General features: G+C 41.6%; 1 protein-coding gene across 6 annotated transcripts in view; it reads right to left on the bottom strand.

The window, feature by feature from the left end:
* LOC140196435 (diacylglycerol kinase delta-like) overlaps window positions 1–26,218 on the bottom strand; it is a 180,100-nt gene that overhangs the window by 48,800 nt on the left and 105,082 nt on the right. For 5 of the 6 annotated variants that reach the window (XM_072255657.1, XM_072255658.1, XM_072255659.1 and 2 more), the window contains 6 exons: window positions 13,226–13,351; window positions 10,742–10,844; window positions 8,472–8,634; window positions 5,055–5,163; window positions 2,713–2,852; window positions 499–583 (listed from right to left, as the gene is read on the bottom strand). In XM_072255657.1, the coding sequence (XP_072111758.1) occupies window positions 499–583; window positions 2,713–2,852; window positions 5,055–5,163; window positions 8,472–8,634; window positions 10,742–10,844; window positions 13,226–13,351 (726 nt within the window). Of the gene's footprint in view, window positions 1–498; window positions 584–2,712; window positions 2,853–5,054; window positions 5,164–8,471; window positions 8,635–10,741; window positions 10,845–13,225; window positions 13,352–16,538; window positions 16,612–26,218 lie in introns of those variants that run through there. The other variant, XM_072255662.1, reaches the window with a different exon arrangement.

Genomic DNA, 26,218 nt, shown 5'->3' with positions numbered 1-26,218 from the left:
GGTTGCTGGCTGGCGCTAACCGTTCCGCTACTGTGCTGCCCTGTGAGCACTATTAGTCAATCTATAGTGTTTAATATTGTTGGATGTACAATGTATGACACTTTGTAGCCATTTTGTAGATACAGGAGGTATCTAAAAAAGATAAAGTCACTTAGATCACATTTCTTTCCGTTTCTGATGTTCGGTCTGAACAACTGAACCTCTTGACCATGTCTGCATGTTTTTTTGCTTGAGTTGCTGCCACATGATTGGCTGATTAGATATTTGCATTAATGAGCAGGTGGAAAGTTGTACCTAATAAAGTGGCCACTGAGTTGTGACTGAAGGATTAATACAGCATCACTAAGCTCCTGACAAATGTGGGAGCATGACTAGTACATGATCCTGTTCTGAACAATAATATCCATGACACAAAATTTTAGAAGGGAAGTATAATGTGCAGCATGAGACAAAGGACAATTTTTTTTTGCTTTTTTATTATACCATGTAACTTCTTACCTCTAAATCATCACTGAAATCCTCTACTCCTAACGAAGAGGAAGAATGTCGAGGAACTTTAGTTTCATAAACCATAATACCCCATCTGCAAATATGAATATAATGGTTAGCTATTCTTTATGAGCCTTTTTTTCATTTTCTCAGAAGCAACCCATTATATTTAATTACAATTCTTCCCTCCATAATGAACCCTTTCTTTTTCATCTTATGATGTACTCCTTACTCCTTTCCCTGATGAATGCAGCGTTCCCTTTCAAACACATGTACCATTACCCTTTATACCATGTACCATTAACCCTCCACACCATATACAATGAACCCTCCACACCATATACAGTGAACCCTCCACACCATATACAGTGAACCTTCCACAACATATACAGTGAACCCTCCACACCATAAACAGTGAATCCTCCACATGTACAGTGAACCCTCTACACCATATACAGTGAACCCTCTATACCAAATACAGTGAATCCTCCACAACATATACAATGAACCCTCTATACTATATAGAGTGAACCCTCCACACCATATAGAGTGAACCCTCCATACTAAGTACAGTGAACCCTCCACACCATATACAGTGAACTCTCCATACCATATACAGTGAACTCTCCATACCATATACAATGAACTCTCTAAACCATATACAGTGAACCCTCCACACCATATACAGTGAACCCTCCATACCAAGTACAGTGAACCCTCCACACCATATACAATGAACTCTCTAAACCATATAGAGTGAAATCTCCACACCATATACAGTGAACCCTCTACACTAGGGGTAGGCAACCTTAAGCACAAATGATTTTCTAGCATGCATTATTCATTAATTTGAGGCCAAACATAACTAGATGTATTTAAATGGATAATTCCCATATTTCAAGTTTTTTATGGCATTTATCTGGCCCACCATACACTCATTAATACACGATCCGGCCCACAGAGGCAAAAAGGTTGCCGACCCCTCCTCTATACCATATACAATGAACCCTCCATACCATGCATAATATTTCCCTTTCTATGCATGAATATTTTAACTCCTATCACGACTTACCATTATTCCATTCCCATCCAAACCTTCCTAACTAGTGTGAATTTGTGCAGACTCAGTAACTAGCTTCTAACATATAAAGAATTTCTCACTATCTTCCCATTGCCACTGCCAGCCCGCCTGAGATTATAAATGTCCAGGATTTTGCAATGCTTCTCATCAACTCAGCCATACATATACACACTGTGTTATGATGTTTCATCAATTAAGTCTGTAAACTTGAGTTCATCTTTCTCAATCACGAACATTTATTGTTCCATCACAAATGCCTAGTGCTTCATGCTAGATTTGTTATAGTCTCTCTTGTTAACACTGGGCTAGCAGTTCAGCAAACATGAACAAATGCCTTGAACGTAGCAGGCTACTTGACTACAGCAGTGCTGCCCTCATCCACAAACGTACACCTAGCAACTGAGATCAGTGGATTGTAATCCGAAGCAGGAACCCTAACTGCTTCCTCTCTCCTGAGATTAAAAGCGACAAAGTTATTAAGCCTCCAAGTATGCAAGTGAGAGTTATGTAAATCAATGCTGATGCTGAGGATGTTCTACTAGTCTGTGGTGGCCAGTGCTATCATGTTTGCTGTTGTGTGCTGGGGCAGCAGGCTGAGGGTAGCAGACACCAAGAGAATCAACAGACTCATTCGTAAGGCCAGTGATGTTGTGGGGATGAAACTGGACTCTCTGACGGTGCTGTCTGAAAAGAGCATGCTGTCCAAGTTGCATGCCATCTTGGACAATGTCTCCCATCCACTACATAGTGGACTGGTTGGGCACAGGAGTACATTCAGCCAGAGACTCATTCCATCAAGATGCAACACTGCGTGTCATTGGAATTCATTCCGGCCTGTGGCTAACAAAACTTTACAACTCCTCCCTTGGAAGGTCAGACACCCTGAGCCAATAGTCCTGGACTTATCTCCATCTGGCATAATTTACATATTATTATTTAATTATTTATGGTTTTATATTGCTATATTTATACTCTATTCTTGGTTGGTGCAACTGTACCGAAACCCAATTTCCCTCGGGATTAATAAAGTATGACTATCTATCTATCTATCAATGATGTTAGCAGTGCTAAAGGATACAGCTACATCCCACTGACATAATGGAACGAAAGAAACCCAATGAATTCTTAAAGGATTTTCTCACCTATCCAGCATCTTTGTACTTGCTCGTTCCAGTTTTTCCAGGATTTGAGGGAGCTGTGTGTCATCATCACAGGCTGATCCCCATCCCAGCACTCGAGCCAAGTCATTCCCTGTGCCCAAAGGCAGTACTCCCATCTGGCACTGAAAAAGTGTTAAAGTTATTTAAAAAAAGATTTAAAATTGATTTCTAGAAGCACCCTATCCTAAGATGCAATTTACCTTAAACTCTGAAACTTATTCGAACTACACAACCCTTAAACTGCATTCAACATTAGAGTAAACCTCCTGTGCCATTTACTGCCAAATCCTTGTATTATATCACTTTCCCAGGCAGAGGAGTTGGAACATCGCACTGCATTTGTACAAAACACTGGTTCGACCACACTTAGGAGTATTGTGTATAGTTCTGGTCACCATATGCCAAGAAGGTAGTATCAATTAGTGTGCAGAAAAGATTATCCAGGATATTGCCTGGAATAGAGCGCTGTAGTTATGCAGAGATATCAGATGGAGAGGGTTTCTATTCACTGGAATATAAGAGATCTGTGCAGTAAATTCTTCACGCAGAACCACCCGTAAGAAGAGATAATGGAGTCAGACACAATTACTATATTCCTCAGGCATTTGGACAGAGTGGAGGAATACCAGCCTAATACATACTAATGATATGAGTGTTGACAGACACCACAGTTGGCTTGGATGAGGTTTCTCTGCTGTACATTTCTATGATTCCAAGGCCATGTTCAGTGGCTGATGTTACATCCTATTTCTATTTTGAAGTTAACAGAGAAATGATTATATCCACTTGGGCGCTAGATGGATAATATGCACACTATGATTTAAAGGAGGAAGCCCTGTGGTTTCTTTCCATGTGTTTGACAGCAGGGAGACTCATCTGTCGTTATCCAGTTGCACTTGAAGATGATCATGATTACAGCAAATGGTATATCCTTTTTTCTGATGTTAACGATGAGACTGTGGATTTGTGACTGCAGCTTTGTAGAGATGAGTTTCAGGATTTCAGAGGGAATACTGTCTGCTCCCGCAGATTTGTTACTTTTGAATTGGGATTTACTTCCTGATATTTTTTTTGTCACAAGCAGAGCAAGGCCAGTCCGAATAGCTTGCTACAGGATGCTGTGATGGGCACTTGTGTCAAGGACAGAACTGTGGTTGAGGAAATCATTACGAGTTCTCTCCAGAAATCATTGACTACCTCTCTCGTTGCTAATGAGTTCATTCTCATTCCTAGCTCAGTGTGCTGGGACATGGACACTTTTGCAACACTAATGAATTCATGCACGCCATGATGGTTAGTGATTTGCTGAGCATCCTGGACTCTTCCTATCCACCATGTGTTCTTTTAGTCAGGGATGTTTTTTTGTTGGACTTCTGTCTTTATGCGTCTGCAGAGCTGTTTCTTTTCTATGAGTAAACACTTAGATTTGCAAATTATTAGCTCCTCAATCTCTACTATCCTCAAGCACAGCCTTCTGTACTAGCCCACTCTGAAGCTCTTGTTTGCACTACCCTCAACCTCCTGCACTACAGTCTTGGGCCCATATTTTAATTTATTGAGATACCGTGAAGAATAGGGCCTTCTGTGCCATGCAGCAATCCCCCAGTTTAATCCTACCCTAATCATGGAACAACTTACAATGACCAATGAACCTACCAACTGGCACGTCTTTGGAATGTGGGAGGAAACTGAAGCACCCTGAGGAAACTCACTTGGTCACGCGACGAACATACAAACTCTTTACAGGCAGTGGCGGGAAGATATATATATATAGCTTCTAAGACTTTTGCATAGTACTGTATATTGGTTAAAATAGGAAGGTGGCTGGGAAACAGAAATAAGAGTACTTAGCTTTGTATTAGCTCAGTAGTATTAAGTGCTATTTGGTAACTGGAAAGCCATAGTATAAAGCACTGTGTAAAAGCCTTAGGCACCCTACATACATGTGCCTAAGACTTTTGCATAGTATTGCGTATCACTGTCAAGCACTTGTCCACACTGACCCTCAAACACAGCCTCTTACCACTTTATTATTTAACTCTTATCTTCATCATCCTCAAACACAGCATCCTATATACCACTCTTATAGTTGTTGTTCATCATGCTCAAACAGTTTCCAATTCCACGAGATTTTTTTTCAATATAATGCAAGAGTTAGTTTAGTTCATTCAATGTAGGGTAGATCGGCTGAATTACACTTTGTTGTTATGGATGCACACGGATGGGATCATGAACAGCAATCAAAATATGTTGTTGCGCCACAAACTCTAACCAATGCATACAAATTACTTTTTTTTCATAAGCTGTATGTAATAAGGCAGTACCTGTTTGTGGAGATTGAGGCTATCGATTTCAGACAGCACCCACCCAACGCTTCCATCTCCGCCACACACAAGGATGCGAAACGTGTCAAACTTCTGGAATAATCGCAATCTGAAAATGAAAACAGCATTTAAAATGACACTATCAGACAGTCTATCCCATTTGAAACCAAATTCTGTAAATGACAAGAAACTTATTTCATGTTCCTAATATTTCTGCTTGCACCTTGATCTCTACCTTTAATTTTGCAAACCTGCATTCCAACTTTCCCTCGATTTGTTTTCCATTCATCTCTGACCATTTTTTTCAGCAAAGTGAAAAATACACTTCAAGAAAGTTAACTCTCTGAATTACATAGTTGTTAGCACTACTGTCTCACAAGTCCAAAGAGGTTCAATAATCCTGACCTCTATCTGTGTAGCGATTGCACATTCTTCCTGTGATCTGTGTTCCCTGGTTTCCTCCCACATTACTGAATATGTGATGGAAAGCTAAATGGCCACGGTAAATTGCACCTCGTGTAGGTAGATGGCAGTAAATAAGGTACTAAGAGGAGGAGTTAATGGGAATGTGAGAGGAAAAAATCATGGGGACCTAACGAGGGCATGTGCAAAAATAAAGATTAGTGCAGATGATTGGTCCACACACTATGGGCCAATGGACCTGTTTCTGTGACATATGACAAGACTTAATGCAAGCATCATTACATATTTTCTTTTACACGTGACTCAAAAATTGGCGGTGTGGATAGTGAGGTGGATAGCCTTAAGCTACAGTATGACATTGATCAGTGAGTGAAGCATTGGTAGGCAGGACTTAATCCTGGTGTGTGAGGTGATTGACTTTGGAAGGACCATTAAAGCTAGGACTTGCACAATGAACGATATGGCCCTAAGGTATACTGAAGAACAGAGGGGCCTTGGATATACAAGACTGAGAATCCTGAAGATGGCAGCACAAGTAAAAACGATGGTGAAGATGGAATTTGGGACACTTCAAAGGCTATGAATGTAAGAACAGGGACATTATCGTGCAATCTTATAAAATACTGGTTATGCCACAGCTAGGATGCCGCATACACTCTGATCATCACACACTAGCAAAGCCATTGTGTTGGAGAGACTGGAGATGAAATTCACCAAGGTATTTCCAGGGGTCAAGCATTTATGAGGAGAGACTGAACAGAATGGTTTTGCTTTCTTCAGTGTGGAGGACACTGATGAGAGACGTGATGAAGATGTACAATATTATGAAGGGTGTAGATAGTGTGGCTGTAGGAAACACTTCCTCATAGAAGAGATTTGGAGAGGATCAAAGGAATATTTTCTTTCCACCGAGGTAGGTATTCTCAGAACATTCAAGGAACTAGATGAGCGCTTGAATCTCCAAGGCATGGAGAGACAAAATGTAAATAAAGTTGTGCACTGGATGGATAGAAAAGGCATAATAGATCGAAAGGCTTATTTCTGTTTTCAATTACTCTATGAGAATAGTATAACACAGAAATAACTCCAACACAGTATAATCTCAATTTCCAGCTGATTATTTTACTGTTTCAGTCTTGGATTTTAAATACATTCATCTAACCTGCAAATCAGTTTTACAATTTAATAAGTTATTTACATGTCACTTTCGTCAACTTCCCCTTTCATCAACTTAAACTCAATAATAGCAACTCTCTCCTTTTAGGCTATCAACTTGTTTATAATCATGATGTAGAAACATTACAGATGCTGTCCGCTATCCTGATGGAACAGCAACATACTAACTGAGAAATCAATCACAACTCTATAACAAAAAATGCTGTGCTTCAACACAAAAGTTCACCTATTCAATATTTTAAAATAAGTAAACACATCGCCAGTCATAACATTTCATATAGCTGTAATCCTAACTACTGATAATACCCACATACAATATAATTGCATTGTACTATTGGAACTCCCACAAATGCATCTCAATGGTAATTTAAAAACATGTAGCTCTCTTTTGTTATAAAGCGCAGAGTTAGCTCCACAGTTCTGATGAGTTAAGGTCTTGCTGGACACAGATTCAATAAAAAAAAAATTGGTTCTTCACTATGGCTATGCTTTGAATAAAAGCCAGGGCAGTGAGGAAGGTGTCACGCAGTAGGCATCGTTCAGTCACGACCTGACATGCAATCATGAAATTTTTCAGCAGTGTTCAGTGAATGGTCATAGGATATAGGCAATCTGATTGATCTTTCCCCTTCTAAGCCAAAAGCTACCAGGCATCATCGCACACTATCCATTCCTCCTTATCACCCTGCCGCACCCTCCACTACTCCATCCCATTTGGCAGCAATTCTGTTTTTGTTCTAATAAAATGCACCTAACAATACACTCAAGTAAAAAGAAAGAATGCTGGAAGTGCTCAGTAGGTCAGGTGGTTTCAGTGAGGAGAGTGAGAGTCAACATGCTGGGTCAAGGATAAAAATCCTTGATCATCAGAACTGGAAAAGTGTAAAATCAAGAATGTGCACACTAGCATTATCCAGGTAATAATCACCATAAAAATCAGCAACTGGAACAAAATGATAGAGACAAACTGAGGTGATAAAGTGAACACAGAAAGGTCCAGCCATATCTGTGGGGAAGAAAAAAGTTCCTCTTACATTAAGGGTGCCACGATAGTGTAGTGCCGTTACAGTTTGGGGTGCTGAAGGTTGGAGTTCAATTCTGGTGCCGCCTGTAAGGAGTTTGTTAGTACTCCCCGTGAACGCAGAGGTTTCCTCCTACATTCCAAATACGTGCCAGTTAGTAGGTTGACTGGTTACTGTAAATTGTCCTGTGATAAGGCCAGGGTTAAATAGGTGGGAGGCTGGATGGTGTAACTTGTTGAGCCAGAGGGGCCTGTTCCGCAGTGTATCTTCAAATAAATAGAGTCTAAGTGCAATAGTTAGAAGATTAAGTGCTGCTTCGTGCGTTTACAAATAACATTGTTACTTCAGCTTCCCACCAGGCGTATTGAGTTTAACAATTTCAGATTGTCTTTTATCCCTCTTTATTCCCCAGAGATTTTACTGTATCTCTTTGTGCCAATTCGTTGCCCTTCAATTTGTCTCTGCATTTAACTTGATCCCTCTGCCAGTCTTTAAAATACCTGTCAGCTTGGCAACTTTTGCCTGCACTCTATCATAGACATTCACTTTGTCCTTTCCACCTTCTCCCTGTTACAAGTAGAAAATTGCTCATCTTCTTGCTTTTCTAGCTCTTACAAAGGGAAGAATCCTTGACCCAGACATTGGTTCTCTCTCCACAGAAGCAACTTGAGAACATTTTATTTTGGTTCCAATTTCTAGCATTTGCTGCTTCATTTTTGCTCCAACCTACACAGGTAGTTTAATAAATCTGAACTACAAAGATGTGTGCACTAAGGAAACTTGAAGCACCTCCTACCCAAGATGTGGGCCTCCATTCATCAAGTCAAACACCTGAGCCGGGTTCAGTAACTGCTTGAATCTCCTCAAGAACTTCACCCCTTGATTATCTCCACTCTTCGAATTCACAAAGACCAGAAGTGGACTCGTACAGGATGGTGGGCATGTTGCTTTCCAAAATCCTGGAGAATGGCAATGTGAACAGAATGTTACTGAATTAGTTGTGCTCTCAGCTACTCACCGAAAGTGGTGCTTCTAGCATTCGCATGACCATCACCCTTCGACCCTGTCCACTCTGGCACGCCATCCCATCCCACCATTCTACTCCCCAATAACTCTTACACTGTTTGATCTGCAAGTTTGGTATTACCTTACATCTTGACAATAGTAAGAGGTGCAGCACTGAAGGTATGATTTCTACATTCTAGCAGATGCCTGTGACTCTGTTCAGATGACAGCAAGTGGCTGGGCACTGCAGGACTGGATCAGTTATGGGTGGCTGGAGTATCCTTCATCATTTTTATGGTCCCCAATTTGCTAGCACACCCATTTCACCCACAGACTCTCCCAAGTCTTATGATAGACACTCATTTTTTTTGGTGTGTCTATAAGCAACTGCAAACTCTCTCAGTAACACTCACTGTCATTAACAAACTCCCTTGTACTATCTCAAAACTATTGCAAACATTTTCACAAACACACTCAATCCCAGACCCGCTTACAGTCACAATCTCAACCATTCACACCTGATCACAAATTTTGCTAAACCCTCGCCCTAGCGATTTACTCTCACAATGCACCAATCAGCTACTAACTGTCTTTCATGTACTCTAACAACAGTTTCCATAGCTTCACAAGATCTTTCTGACTTGCATTAGGTATGCCATCATTTCTACCCTCACAACTAACTTCATAACAATAGTTTCAGGCAAAACTTGTGGCCAAATGTCTCCTATTTTCACAAAATGCTGGAGGAACTCAGCAGGTTAGGCAGCATCTATGGAAAAGAATAAACAGTCAACATTTCAGGCTGAGACCCTTCATCAGGACTTGACCCAAAACATCAAATATCCCTTTGCCTGCACAGATGCTGCCTGACCTGCTGAGTTCCTCCAGTATTTCATGAAAATAAGGGACATTTGGAACAAGTTCAGAACTTGATGAAGGGTCTTGGTCTGGAATGCTGACTGTTTATTAATTTCTATAGATGCTGCCTGACCTGCTGAGCTTCTCCAGCATTTCATGTGTATTGCTCTGGACTTCCAGCACCTTGTGTCTCCTATTTTCATCCTGCTTATTCGCTTCAGTTAGGAAGCACAATGGAAAAACAAGGGGAACTGCTGGAGGAACTCAGCAGGTGTAGCAACATCCGTGCAGGCAAAGGAATATTTGATGTTTTGGATTGAGACCCTGCATCAGGGGAGATAGCAGATATAAAAAGGTGAGGAGGGAGAGATGATGGGCAAATGAGCAAGCTGGGAAAGGAGGAGAAGTAGAGTCAAGAAACTGTTGCTGGTGGGTGAGAAGTAGAGACAGATAAAGAAGGGGCAGATGGATCCAGGTGGTTGGAAGGAGGTGATAGAGACAAAGGCTGGAAGTTGAGAAGTGATAACAAGAGGCTAGAGCTACAGAATCTAAGAAGCAAGGAAGGTGGTAAGTAGAACCAGATTAAAGGGGAATAATGGGCAGACAGAACTTGTCAGGGGAGGAGAAAGAAACCGGATTACAAGTGAATTTTACAACTAGTTAACCTACACTGCCTAGACTCCTTTCTCTTTCTTTTTGGTTCCAACCCACCATCCTCTACGTCACCCAGTTTCATCCCCTCCTTGTTCCTTTCTCTATTACCCACACCTTCTGATTCTTCAATGCCCGCCACAACTGTCTAACAGGTTCCACCTGCTAATCATCCCCCTCATCTCATCTGGTTGCACTTATCACCTTCCTAACTTAATCGATTCAGCACTTATAGTCTCTAGTTTCCACTTACTGCCTCTACTGTCCCTCCCCTATACAGCTTTATCTACTCACTTTCTCCCTCCTCACCTGGGTCCCATACATCACCTGCCAGCCTGCATCTCATCCTTTCCTCTCGCCTCCTTGTACTGGCTTCTCCTGTATTTACTCTCAGTCTCGATGTAATGCCTTGACCTGAAATGTTGGCTATTACTTCATCTGCACAAATACTATTTGACCTCCTGAGTTCCTCCAGCAGTTTGCTTGTGCTCCAGATTCCACATATATAAAATCTGCTTGTAACAGCAACTGGAAAGAAGGTCTTTAACTCACCATCAGAGTCTATACTGTTGAGTGCAGTAGGAGGAATAACGGAAACTTTACATTGCCCCAGAGGACATTTTATGGAAAGCATGTCTTTACAAGCTGTGTGCACCTGGAGATAATGAATATTATACGGAAGTTAGCAATCAATTTTCTATACAGAATGGAAAATGAATATATAAATTTGGAAGTTAGGAAAGAGACAGAGAGCAAGATGGGTTCAAAGTAATATAAAACTGATAATTTCTCAGAAAGCTTGTGTCAGAATAACAGGGAATATTCCTAATGGGTGCATATAATTACCATTTGTGAAATTTCAATTGATCCAGGATGATGGCTTTATTCACTTTCCCTTTATGCTCAGGTAACCAAATATGAATTAAGTCAACAATCTAAATGTTTTCATAATTTAAAATATATCTCACTAATTTGAAATAAACCATAAGGTTTCACTTATTTATTCCTATGTATAAAGCTCAATGAATATAATTTGACAATTTTTTTCTCATGTATTTTACAAATATTTCAGTTTCATAGTTGCATGCAAGAAGCATGGCTTCTTTACTCTATGCTTGTCCCTGGGACTGATTACAGGAAAAAAAACCTGCAGTCACATTAAAAATGATCATGATACTGATTATGCAGTCCATGAAGACCAAATTAACTACCAACCAAGACTTAAATATTTGGAACAGAGAGTTGGTGTAGGGGAGACAGAAGCAGAGATAACAACTGGAGTAAAGACAGCCAGTGATGAGCTACCATGAGAATTGGGAAAGGGAATGAAAGTGCGTGGAGACAACTAGTGGGATGAAGAGAAATGAACAAGTGAGATGGCACCGGAGAATAGCAACGCTTCATTTCCGAAGGGAATCATCAAATATTCCCATTTAGACCACGACAGTTGAAATCTACAGCTTGGCCAAAGGTACTTCAGTTGGCAACATTGTTTTCAGATGTCTATTGATCATCAAAATTGGCTGACTCTGGATTGCAGATCATCCAGGTAGCCAGTAGTTTCTCTTTAAGGCAAACTTGAATTGCAGGGCGTTGACGACCCCTCTCCCTACCATTCTTCTGGCTAATGTACAGTCTCTGGAAAATAAACTTGAAGACTTCAGAGGAAGATTTCAGTACCTAAGGGTATCAGGCATTGCTGTGTACTTTGCTTCATAACCACATGGCTTACCCTCAGCATTCCGGACACAGCACTTGAGTCTGAGGACTTCACCTCCCACCATGTGGACTGGACAGTGGCATCAGGTAAAGGCAAGAAGGCGCCATCTGCTTCATGATTAACTCAGTACGGTACACAGATGTGGTAGTTCTGTCTCTGTCCTGCTCCCCTGACCTGGAATATATGGTGGTCAAGTGTAGTTCATTCTATCTGCTGAGGGATTTTTTTCAATGTAGATTCCACTCCTGGCCAATGTCAGGCTGGCACTGGAAGAGCTGCGCACCATGATCAGCAGTCACAAGATAGTGCACCCTGATGCCTTCCAAATCATTGGCAGGTCTGCCTGAAGAAGCCTCTGACCAACTACCTTCAACATGACACTTGTGGACCCAAAACAGCCAACATTTGGCAAGTCTGTATTTCTACAGGCATGTCCAGCTGTATTTCTACTCCTGGCGTATTGACAGAGACTTAGGACCACATTATCAGTGGTGAAGACCATGAAGATATGGTAAAGGGAGGTGGAGGAGCACCTACAGGACTGCATTGAATTGGTAGGCTGGAGCATAGTCAGGGATTCATCTTCGGATCTGAATGAATATGCCAGTTGTCACCAACTTCAGCAAGACCTGTGTGGATGAGTGTGTGCCTTTGAGTACATACTGGACAGCCCAAACCAGAAGCTGTGGATGAACCAGGAGATTTGCAGCCTGCTGAATGCTTGATCTATGGTGTTCAAGACTGGTGATCCAGAACTCTACAAGAAGTCCAGGTACCGGTATATGACCTATGGAAGGCCAAGAGTGAATCTGAGTGGTTAGAGATAGAATCAGATGTACGTCAGTTGTGGTAGGGTTTGCAGCCTACAAGGAAAAACTTAACATGTTAAGTGGCTGTGATGTTTCACTCCGCTTATCTCCAGCCTCACCGCCCGTGGCAAAGAGATGAACACCTTTTATGCACACTTTGAAAGGGATAATAAAACAATACCTGTGTGAATCTCTATAGCATCAGGCAACCCTGTGAGATCTGTCTCAGAGGCCGACGTCAGAACATCTTTCAAGAGGCTGAACCCTTGAAGGCGTCAGACCCTGATAGTGTACCTGACAAAGCACTGAAATCCTATGCCAACTAACTGACTGCAGTGTTCAAGGACATCTCTCTTTAATCTCATTAATTTATTACATTTAAAAATTTAAAGCCTCTACATTGCTCACTTAACTGAAAACATAAGAAATCAACAGAAAATATCATTTATTACAAAGGTATGAAGACCTTGCTCTGGTTTACAAGGTAGTAAAAACACTTCTACTCACCATTGCCTTACACCACAGGCAGCGCCAATCCTGCAAGCGCAAGACACTGCCACATGTCTTGTCACAGACAGTACATTTGGCACTGACAGGCAAGTTACCTTCCAACCACTGGTGTGGCATTGAGACCTAGAAAAGACAATGATGATACAAAATAAACACCAATGCAGACTACCAATACAGTCAGATTGAAATACAGCCAGGATAGATCCCATCAAACATGACTGGAATTAATCCTGGTTACGTGTTCAATAGAAATCTCAGCTAAAGCTATCAGCACATATCTAAAATACATATTAAAAATAGGGCTGAAACCAGTATGGACCCAGCTAAACGATCAGCTAGAATATTTAGTTTCTCACTCCACTTCTGACATTCAATGTGATCCTGGCAGATCTGTGAACTAATCTGGTATGCTTTGTATAGAGTCATAAATTCATAGAGCATGGAAGTGGCTCTTCAGTGTCATCCCATTTCCCGAAATGGCAATATCCTTATACATAACCTTTGTACTCTATCTAGCTTAACGACAGAGCAACCAAAACTGAAAACAAATTTTCAAATGGAGAAACAAGAGAGACTATAGATGTCGGAAATTTGAAGCAAAACACACACAAAATGCGAGAGGAACTCACAGGTTAGGCAGCATATATGGAGGGAAATGAATAGTCAATGTTTCTGGCCAAGACCATTCATCAAAATTGCACAGGAAGTGGGGAGAAGCCAGAATAAATGGGTATGGGAGGGGGAGGGGCATTAGCTGGCAGGTGTTAGGTGAGTCCAGTTGAGAGGGGGAAGGTAGGTAGGGGTGCCGAGGAAGGAAATGACAAGAGAAGCTGGGAGGTGATAGGAGCAAGAGACATAAACTGAAGGAGGAGGAATCTAATAGGAGAGACAATAGGCCATGGAATAAAGGGAAAGAGGTGAGGAAAGAGAGGGAGGAAGGTGAACGTGATAAGTAGGTCATGTGGACAGGGGAGGAGAAAGAGAAGGGGTAGAAGAGTCACAGGGATAGGGGAAAACAAAGGGATTTCAAATGCAGGCTGACTAGTGTTTTGTACAACTGCAACATAACATCCCAGTTTCTATACTCACAGCTCTGACTGAAGGCCAGAATGTCAAGAGCCTTCCTCACCATCCTGTCTACTTGTGACACCACTTTCAGGAAACCTTGTGCTTGTACTCCTAGGCCTCTGTTCTACAACATTTTCCAGAGCTCCATTGTTGACTATGAATGTCCTATCCTGACCTTTCTTCGTGAAGTACACCTCACACCTATCTAAACAAAACTCCATTTGCCATTTCTCAGCCTGTTTACCCAGCTGATCAAGATCCTTCTGTAAATCCTGATAACCCCCTTCACTATCAATAACACCATTTATTTTATTGTCATCTGCATACGTATTAATTATCATTGTACATTCTCATCCAAATCATTCGTACAGATGACAAATAGTAATAGGCATAGTACAGTCCCTGGGTAACAACACTGGGCGAAGTCCTTATGTCCCATTCCATGCTAAAAATAGAGGAGAAATACTCTCCAAAGATGTCCACTTTGGTCTTTGAGGGGCCCTATTCTCTCTTTAGTTACTTGTTCTCCTTTAATATATTTATAAAATCTCTTTGGATTTATTTTTAGTTATCAAAACCCAGAATGAAAACCAACCCTTAAACGTCATGTGCAGAAGATAGCTAATTTCCATTATCCATTAATAAAACAGCACAGAAACAGTCCCTTCAGCTCAACTTGTCCATACCAACCAAGATGCCCACCTAAGCTAGTCCAATTTGTTCGTGTATGGCTGAGAAAAAGATATATGCATTCACCCTATCTCCCTATCTACGTGCCCTCATAACTATTTACAGCTTTATAAAATCTTCTCTTGGTCTCTTATGTTATAATGAATAAAGTCCTAGCCTGCCCAATCCTTCCCTGTAACTCAGGCCCTTGGGTCTCATAAATCTTTGTGCTCTTTTCAGTTTAAACATACCTCTCCTATAACAGTGTAATCAAAACAGTGGACAATAATTTAAATGTAACCTCGCCACTACCTTGTACAATTGTGATATAATGCCCCAACTCTTTTACTGAGTGCTCTGATAGATGAAGGCCAGCATGCAAAATGCCTTCTTCACCACTCTGTCTACCTGTGATACCATTTTCAACAAACTATGTGCAGTATACCTATGTCCCTCGTCCCACAACATTCTCCAAGACACTACTATTCCTATACAAGTACTACTCTGGTTTGACTTCAAAAAAAGCAACACCTCACACTTATCTGAATAAAACACTATTTGACACTCCTGAGCCACTTAAATAGCCGATCAAAAGCCCTCTGTAATTTTTGATAATTTTCTTCACTGTCTACAATACCACCTATTTTAGTTTTATCTGCAATCTTACTAACCATGCCTTGTACATTCTCACCCAAATAATTTATATAGATAATAAACAACACAGGTCTAAGCACTGACGCCGATGGCACACCAAAGGTCACTGGCTTCCAATCCAGGAAATAACCATCCACCATCATACTCTGCTGCTCACCACTGAGCGAATTATAAATCCAGTTGGCTATCTATCCTATGATCCCCTGTGGCCTAACCTTCCAGGCCATTCATTGTCAAAAGCCTTGCTAATGTCCATATACACAACGTCAACTGCCCTGCTCTAATCTATCCTCTTGATCACCTCTTCTAAAACTCTAAAGGGTTTATCAGACACAATTTTTGACGTACAAAGCAATGTTGACCATCCCTAATCAGATTTTGTCTATCTAAATGCTGGTGGATTCCAGCCCTCAGAATCTCTTCTTGCAACTTCCTCACCATTGATGTCAGATTCACTGGCCGGTAGCTCATTGTGCTGCCCTTCCTAAATAATGCTGCAACATCAGCCACCTCTAATCTTTCTGAACTTCATCTTCAGCTAAAGACTGAACAAATATTTCTGCAAGGCTTCCAAAATGTCTTCCCTAGCTTCCCGCAAAGTCTGAGGATGCACTTGGTCAGGTCCTAGGAATTTATTCACCTCGAAGTGCCTTAAGGCTGCCAATACCGCTTCCTCTTCCGTAATTCGTGCACACATTTAGAATTGTTTTCTAACTTTACTCCTGGATACCTTGTCTAATTTTCAAATTGGTCTAAAATAATTTCTCTCTACTTATCCTGCCAGTTTCCTTTAATTGCTTGAAACTGCATTCAAATTACCATTTTAACTTTATAACTAGCAATGCAAGTTATTATTCTGGTAAATTTATGCTGCATTCTCTCTGAAACTAATATATTCCTCCTAAGATATGTGGGTTACCAGAATTTGCTGACAGACTCCACCTGTGGGCGAACCAAAGCTTTTTTGTAGCTGTAGCAGTACTTCTATGCCCTTGTAATCCAGTCCTTTAGATATAAGGAGAGCACACAATTAACCTTTTTATTTCTTACCTCAAGATATTTTAAATGATTTGTGCATATAGACCTCCAAATCTATTTAAACCTTCACTACTTTTCAGCTTATTACAATATAGAAAGCACTCTGCTTTTAGATTCAAAGTGAATAACCTCACATTTTCCTCACTTAAAATCCATTTGCTACTGTTTTACCTATTCATTCGATTTAATAAATCTTATTAAATATTTCTAGTTTAATACTTGCATTTACACTACCTGCAGTATGGCTTAACTCTGGAAATTAGTACACGTGCTTTTCTACTCCATCATCTACGTCACTTATAAATACGGTGAATAAATGTATTTTTTGTTAAAATCCTCGCAGCATGTCACTGGTTATATCTTGCCGATCTGTGTATCTGCTAATCTACGTACCTGCCAATTATCCCTTATTTATGTATTTAGTCAACAAGTCAGTGTTCTAGATAGGGTAATAATTTGCCTTCAGTTCCACAAGTAATAATTAAAATTAACAGTCTCTCCAGAAGGCATTTGATGAAGACCTTCATAAGTTCAAAAAAGTAACATCCACAGTAATTCCCTGTCCAATCACATCTTGAAAAATTCAGTCAACAGTCACCTTATCCTCTACAAATTCACAGGGGCTTTCTGTGATGAACTGAAAATGCTAGTGAATACTGGTAGCTCAGGCTGAGGCGCTTGATATTGTGGTGTTCGCCAAGCTTGGCAATTAGCTTGCAGACGTTTCATCACCAGTCCAGTGACATCCACAGTGCGCAGTTGTTGGTGTTTTGCTCTGGGGGTGTTTATATATGCCCCTGCTCACTTGCCTCAGTCCTGATTGGCTACCTCTTCAGTTGACCTTTGAATTCTGTTGACTCATGTTTCTTCGGCTCTGTGGAGTTTGTAGATGGCGTCTATTTCAACATATTTGTTTATGGAGTTATCAGAAAAGAACCACACTTCTAAAAATTCTCGTGCCTGCTTCATTTTTGGTTGCGCCAGTACCTCCACGGTGTCCCAGTTAAACTGGTGTTCTTCTCGATCTTCATGTACCAAGATCAGTGACAGTGGATCATGTGTCTGCACTGCCAGTTTGTGTTCCTGTAAACAAGTTTAGAGTATACGCCCTGCCTGGCTGATGTAGTTCTTGTTGCAGTCTCTACAGGTAATCTTGTACACCAGATTGATTTTGTTGGTTGTCTTTACTGGTATCTTGGTTCTTGAGAAAAGCTTCCATAAAGTCGCCATTGGTTTGTGAGCGATTGTGATGCCAAGAGGTTCGAGAAGTCGAGGTGTCATTTCTGAGATATTCTTGATGTAGGTCAAGGTCATGCGTTGAGTAAGATCTAGTGTCCTCCTCAGTACATGAAGACAGAAGAACACCAGTCTAACAGGGACATCGTGGAGGATCTGGTACTGGCAAACACGAAGAAGGCACGAGAATTTTAAGAAGGATGGTTTTATTCTGATAACTCCTTAAACAAACATATTGAACCCCCTAAGAGCCAAAGAATTGTGAGCCAACAGAATTCAAAGGTCAACTGCAGGGGTAGCCAATCAGGACCGAGGCATGTGAACAGGGGCCTATACAAGTGCAAGCACTCTCAGAGAGGAACACCGACGACTGCGCACTGAGGATGATACCTTGAATGGGACTGCAAGCCTGGTGGACACCACAACATCAAATTAACCGAAAATCTTTATTGTGTCATGTCACCCTATTATATTACATTCCCTGATTTCCCTCTTTTACCTCTCTTTAATAACTGGATAACACAATAATCTCACTATAAATGAAACATTTTGAAAGATAGTGCCATTATGTGGCAAATGCTTGCATGTAGCTCCGATGGGAGTTATTAAATATTCCCGGTTAGGACTCCCTCACAGAAATCCAGTCTTAGCCATGGGTATTTCAGTAAGCAGCATTGTATTAATACGCTTAAACGATCTATTGATAAACAAAATTGGTGAACATCGGATGGTAGACTTGGGTTGAGAGTGCAGTTCCCCTTTAGGGAAATAGAAGTGGAGATGCTGGGCAGGTTTACGGCTACGGTTAAAACGCAGCGGATTTAAAGGCAGAGGAGGTGGGGTATGCTTTAAGATTAACTCATCGTGGTGCACAGAAGAGGTGGTTGTGTCTCGGTCCTGCTCACCCATCTGAAATATCAAATGGTCATATATCTACTTTTATCTGCCGAGGGAGTTTTCCACCATCATCCTGGTAGTGATGTACATTCCACCTCAGGCCAACGTCAGGCACGCACTGGAGGAGCTGAGCAGCGTAACTAGCAGACATGAAACTGCACACTCGATGCCCTCCCTATCATTGCAGGAGATTTTAACCAGGCCAGCTTGAAGAAGTCGCTGAATAACTACCACCAGCATATCACAAGTGGAACTAGAGGAGCCAACACACTTGACCACTGTTACACCACTATCAGGAACGCTCACTGTGCTACCCCACGCCCACACTTTGGAAAGTCTGATCACATGGCTGTACTTCTACTCTTGGTGTACAGGTAGACACTAAAGACTGCGGGACCAGTTGTGAAGACCAAAAGAGTTTATTCAAGGGAGGTGGAGGTGCGCTTACAGGACTGCTTTGAGTTGGTGGACTGGACAATACTCAGTTTATATTCAAGTCTGAATGAATCTGAAACACAGTTGTCACCGACTTCATCAAGACCTGTGTGATGAGTGTGTGCCTTAGAGAACATACTGGACATACCCAAACCAAAAGTCAAGAGATTAACCAAGAGATTTATTGTCTACTGAGGGCTAGATCTGGTGCAATCAAGATAGGTAATCCAGAATTATACAAGAAGTTTAGGCACAAAGTACGGAAGGCTACTTTAAGGGCAAAGAAACTACACCGATTGAAATTAGAGACAAAAATCAGATGCACTTCAGCTCTGGCAAGGTTTGCAGGCCATTACTTCCTACAAAGCGAAACCTAATATCATGATAGCACAGGACAGTTAACATCTTAGTCCACGTGTATTTTGTAACTGATTAACTGTTACACTTCACACCCAGATGAGCTCAATGCCTTCTATGCACGCTTTGAAACTACACCTGTGCGAATCCCTGCAGCATCTGGTGACCCTGTGATTACTGTTTTGGAAGCTGACGACAGAGCATCTTTCAACTGAGTGAACCCTTGCAAGGCATCAGGACCTGATGGCATGGGCATCTTTCAACTGAGTGAACCCTTGCAAGGCGTCAGGACCTGATGGCATGCCTGGTAGGGCTCTGAAAACTTGTGCCAACCAACTGGCTGCAGTGTTCAAGGACACCTTCAGTACCTCTCTGCTGCAGTTGGAGGTTCCCACCTGCTCAAAAGAGCACAATCGTACCCGTGGCCAAGAAAAGTGGGTGAGCTTCCTCAGTAACTATCACCCAGTGGTACTCACATCTACTGTAATGAAGTCCTTTGAGAGGTTGGTCATGGCTAAATTCAACTCATGCCTAAGCAAGGACCTGGACCAACTGCAATTTGCCTGTCGCCACAATAGGTCTATAGCAAATGCAATCTCAATGGCCTTGAATGACCTGGACAATAGCAATACCTACACCAGGCTGCTGTATATTGATTACAGCTCAGCATTCAAAAATCTTACCCTCACATCTAATCAACAAGCTCCAGAACCTGGGCCTCTGTACCCCCCTCTCCAACTGGATCCTTGACTTCCTCACCAGGAGAACATAGTCTGTGCAGATTGGAAATGACATCTCCTCCCCACTGACAATCAACACTGGCGCACTTCAAGGATGTGTGCGTAACTCACTGCAGTACTCTCTCTACACTCACGGTGGGTGGCTAGGCACAGCTCAAACAGCATCTATAAATTTACCAACCGTACAACTATTGTTGGCAGAACTTCAGATGAAGACGAGGAGGCGTACAGAAGCAAGCTAGATTAGCTGGTTGAGTGGTGTCACTGTAACAACCTTGAACTCTATGTCAGTAAGACAAAGGAATTAATTGTGGACTTCAGGAAGAGTAAATTGAGGGAACACACATTAGTCCTCATCAAGGGATCAGAAGTGGAAAGGGTGAGAAGTTTCAAGTTCCTGGGTGTCAACATCTCTGAGGATCTATCCTGGGTCCAAAATACAGATGCAATACAAAGAAGGCATGACTGCGGCTGTATTTCATTAGGAGTTTGAGGGGAATTAGTATGTCACCAAAGAAACTTCACAAATTTCTACCAGTGTACGGTGGAGAGCCTTCTATCTAGTTGCATCACTATCTGGTATGGAAGGTATGATTGGAAAAAAGGCTGCAGAAAATTGTAAGCTCAGTCAGCTCCATCATGAGCACTAGCCTCCCCAGCATCGAGGATATCTTCAAAAGGCGATACCTCAAAAAGGTGGCATCCATCATTAAGGACCCCCATCACTGTGACATGCCCTCTTCTCATTGCTAATATCGAGGAGGAAATACAGGAGTCTGAAGACTCATACTCAACGTTTCAGGAACAGCTTCTTCCCCTCTGTGATCAGAATTCTGAATGGATAATGGATCCATGAACGCCACCTTCAGTGTTTTATTTTCCCCTCTCTTTTGCACTACTTATTTAACTTTCTTTTATTATATATACTTATTGGAATTTATAGTTTTTATTGTCATGTATTGCACTGTACTGCAGCTGTAAAATAATACATTTCATGACATATGCCAGTGATTTAAACTCAGTTCTAATTCTGAACAGTTCAATAATTGATAGCAAGTTACTTCTAGTCAGAGCATCTATGTGTTCTTAACTACACATCAAATCTCAGTACAAAAACACACTGAGTGACGCATTCTGACTTTAGCTGATTCTTTATCATGTTTACATTGTTTACAGTAATTTGGTGAGTCTTTGGTCCTGTTTCTTTTTTCTTAGGATATCCTAGATGCTATTTTCAGCTGTATTCTAAACAATAGAAAAGAACAATCATTCAGCCTACCTCTTTTCATTCATTGTATTGATATTATGCTTCATAAAGGGATCCAAAGAACACCCTCTTTTCCTACAACGGGAACTGTTAATAAAGTGGCATAGATTGTAATGTAGGAAATCAGTAGACAGTCCAGCTGAAAGAATTAGCTTTGATACTAGCAAAGACCAGCATTAATGGCTTGTTTGGCTAATGCAGTGCGAGGTTTAAAAAGAGTTCAGGGCCTTTTTTTAGTGAGCTGCAAATATCATGAGCAGTCACTTGTTTAGCTGAGGTGGCTAAACAAGTTTCTAGTAAGTTATTTTTCTTTTTCTTTGCCTATTACTATATAGTTAGTGTGTGAGAATGGGTCCAGGGTCAGCGGTATGGTCTATGTATGAGAAGTGGGAAGTCTGGGAGACATCCAGTCTCCCGGGTAAATACATCAGCACAAAGGGCATCAAGCTGCAGTTTCAAAGAGTTCATTTTAAGGAAATGGAGCTGCAACTTGATGACTTTTATTTCATATGGAAGAATGAGGTGGTGAGGCACGTAGTCACCCATAGGTTGCAGGAGGCAGGTACTAGGTTTCTGCCAGGAGAGGGAAGGAGAATAGGCAGCCAGTGAAGAGTACCTCTGTGGCCATTCCTCTCAATAATAAGGATACTGCTTTGGATACTGTTGGGGGTGGGTGGAGGGAGGGCATAGATGACCGACCAGAAGGAAGCCACAGCGACCAGGTCTCCAGCACTGAATCTGGCCTTGTGGCTCAAAAGGGAAGGGAAGACACTAGCAGTATGCCTGAAGTTCAAGAGTGTCAGGGGGCAGAAATGAGTCTAGTTGCTATCACTGAGAAGGTGCTTGGGAAGCTGAAAAGTCTGAAAGTTGATAAGTCACCTGGACCAGATAATTTACATCCCAGGATCCTGAAAAAGATAGCTGAAAGGATTATGGAAGCATTAGTATCAACCTTTCAAGAATGATTTGATTCTGGCCTGACTTCAGTGGTTGGGAAGATATTGGAATCCGTTATTAAGGATGAGGTTTCTGGGTATTTTGAGCCACATGATGAAACAGACCAAAGTTGACATGGTTTCCTTAAGGGGATATCTTACCTGACAAATCTGAGGAAATAACAAGCAAAACAGAGAGAGTCATAGAAACATAGAAAATAGGTGCAGGAGTAGGCCATTTGGCCCTTTGAGCCTGCACCGCTATTCAGTATGATCATGGCTGATCATCCAACTCAGAACCCTGTACCTGCCTTCTCTCCATACCTCCCATCCCTTTAGCCACAAGGGCCATATCTAACTCCCTCTTAAATATAGCCAATGAACTGGCCTCAACTGTTCCCTGTGGCAGAGAATTTCATAGATTCACCACTCTCTGTGTGAAGAAGTTTTTCCTCATCTCGGTCCTAAAAGGCTTCCCCTTTATCCTCAAACTGTGATTCCTCGTTCTGGACTTCCCCAACATCAGGAACAATCTTCCTGCATCTAGCCTGTCCAATCCCTTTAGAATTTTATACATTTCAATAAGATCCCCCCTCAATCTTCTAAATTCCAACGAGTATAAGCCCAGTCGATCCAGTCTTTCATCATATAAAAGTCCTGCCATCCCAGGAATCAATCTGGTGAACCTCCTTTGCACTCCCTCTATGGCAAGGATGTCTTTCCTTAGATTAGGGGACCAAAACTGCACATAATACTCCAGGTGTGGTCTCACCAACGCCTTGTACAACTGCAGTAGTACCTCCCTGCTCCTGTACTCCAATACTCTTGCTATGAATGCCAGCATACCATTCGCCTTTTTCACTGTCTGCTGTACCTGCATGCCCACTTTCAATGACTAGTGTACAATGACACCCAGGTCTTGTTACACCTCCCCTTTTCCTAATCGGCCACCATTCAGATAATAATCTGTTTTCCTGTTCTTGCCAAAGTGGATAACCTCACATTTATCCATATTAAATTGCATCTGCCATGAACTTGCCCACTCACCTAACCTATCCAAGTCACCCTGCATCCTCTTAGCATCCTCCTCACAGCTAACACTGCTGCCCAGCTTCGTGTCATCCACAAACTTGGAGATGCTGTACTTAATTCCCTCGTCTAAGTCATTAAGATATATTGTGAACAACTGGGGTCCCAGCACTGAGCCTTGCGGTACCCCACCAGTCACTGCCTGCCGTTCTGAAAAGGTCCCGCTTATTCCCACTCTTTGCTTCCTGTTTGCCAACCAATTCTCTATCCACATCAATACCTTACCCCCAATACCGTGTGCTTTAAGTTTGCACACTAATCTCCTTTGTGGGACCTTGTCAAAAGCCTTTTGAAAATCCAAATATACCAGATCCCCAAAAAATTCTATGAGATTCGTCAGACATGATTTTCCTTTCACAGATCCAAGCCGACTTTGTCCGATGATTTCACAGCTTTCCAAATGTGCTGTTATCACATCTTTGATAACTGATTCTAGCATTTTCCCCTCCACCGATATCCCGCTTACCGGTCTATAATTCCCCGGTTTCTCTCTCCCTCCTTTTTTAAAAAAGTCAATGGATGTTGTTCAGAAGGCCTCTGACAAGGTGTCACACATGAGGCTGCTTAACAAGATAACAGCATTACAGGAAATATATTTGCATGGATAGAAGATTGGCTGACTGGTAGGAGGCAAACAGTGGGAATAAAGGCTGCTGGTGATTAGTGATGTGCCTCAGAGGTCGGTGTTGCGACCGCTTCTTTGTACGTTATATGTCAATGATTTGGATTTCAAAATTGAAGGCTTTGTGGCAAAGTTTGCAGACGAAACGAAGATAGGCAGAGGGATAGATAGTGTTGAGGAAGCAGCGAGTCTGCAGAAGGACGTGGACAAATTCGGAGAATGGGCAAAGAACCAGAAGAAGGAATATAATGTAGGGAAGTGTAAGGTCATGCACTTTGGTAGAGGGAATAAAGGTGTACACTACTTTCAAAAAAAAAATTCAAAAATCGGTGATGCAAAGGGATTTGGGTTTCATTGAGCAGGATTCCCGAAAGGTTAACTTGCAGGTTGAGTCGGTGGTAAGGAAGGCAAATGCAATGTTAGCATTCATTTCAAGAGGAATAGAATATAAAAGCAAGAATGTAAGGCTGTGGCTTTATAAGGCATTGGACTTCGACCGCACTTGGAGTACTGTGAGCAGTTTTGGGCCCCTTATCTCAGAGAAGGTGGGCTAGCATTGGAGAGAGTCCAGTGGAGGTTCACGAGAATGATTTTGGGAATGAAATGGTTCATATGTGGGCAGCGTTTGACAGCTCTCAGCCTATACTTGCTGGAAGTTCAGAAGAATGAGGATGAGATCTCATTGAAACCTAGCTAATGTTGAAAGGCCAATATAGAGTGGATGTGGAGAGCAGGTTTCTTACAGTGGGAGAGTCTAGGACCAGAGGACACTGCTTCAGAATAGAGGGATGTCCATTTAGAACAGAGATGAGGAGGAATTTCTTTAGCCAGAGGGTGGTGAATCTATGGAATTCATTGCCACTGATGAGTCTGGAGGCCAAGTCATTGAGTATATTTAAAGTATAGGTTAATAGGTTCTTGATTAGTCAGGGCATCAAGGTTACAAGGAGAATACGAGCAAATGGAGTCGGGGGGGGAAGGTGTGGGGAATAAATCAGCCATGATGGAATAGTGGAACAGACTCAATAGGCCAAATGACCTAACTCTGTTCCTATGTGTTATGGTCTAATAGGAAATGAGCACTGAACCAGGCTAAAGGACAGACATACATTTTGGTTCTTGGGTAAAGGGACCAGCACACACTGCATTAATGAAGCAGCAAAGCCACCAATTAATTTTCCAGCTTGTATCTCAGTACAAGCACACGGCAGCAGTGCAAGAAGGTCCCAGCATTGTAAGATTATTCCATGCTTCAACAGGATTTAGATTTTCGGGTAAGAGACTAGCTACGAGCCCTACCTAACAGTCTAGCACAGACCTCATCTAAATATCACATGATTGTTGCAACAAAGGAAATAACAGATTCTAACACTCTATGACAAGTAACAGTACACATTTCCATATAAACTATTTTTGGATTTTGTGTAAGGGACTAGTATAGATCTCAGCTAAAGTATGCCAAGAAGTCCAGCTAATTTAATGTAAAAGATATTAGGGCAACCCTCAACATAAAGGCTTCATAATTCATCTGTCTCAAGATTTTGTGATTATCCACCAAACGCAACAATGAGAAAGACAGAACGTGGTGATAAGGTTTACATAGTGCTTGTACAGTGGTGAGGAAGTAAGTAAAACAGATCCCAGCATGGATGATAAGTACATGCCTGAGGGGAGGTTTCTCTCTCTCAACTTTTCATTCAGCTGCAGAAATGAAAATTAACAGAGCATAGTTAAAAAAATTGCAATGTACATTGGTAAGCAAGTAAACTCGAATGGAAGCAAAGGATGAAATGTGCAACCGTCTCACAATTGCAACATCGGCAAAGATTCCTCTGGCACCGTTTAGAGGAAATGCAAGAAAGGTACATAGACATAACCTAATCCTTGTAGAAGCAACAAACTAAATTAGTGTCCACCCTATGGTTTGAGGCCTTGTGAGAGGTTTTATCTTTTAGATTGAATGTTAAACTGAGGAGCTGCTTG

The sequence above is a fragment of the Mobula birostris genome, chromosome 4 (assembly GCF_030028105.1).
Source record: "Mobula birostris isolate sMobBir1 chromosome 4, sMobBir1.hap1, whole genome shotgun sequence".
Lineage (NCBI taxonomy): Eukaryota > Metazoa > Chordata > Chondrichthyes > Myliobatiformes > Myliobatidae > Mobula > Mobula birostris.
Note: the sequence above shows the minus strand (reverse complement) of the source record. Positions and strands in the feature narration are given on the sequence as shown.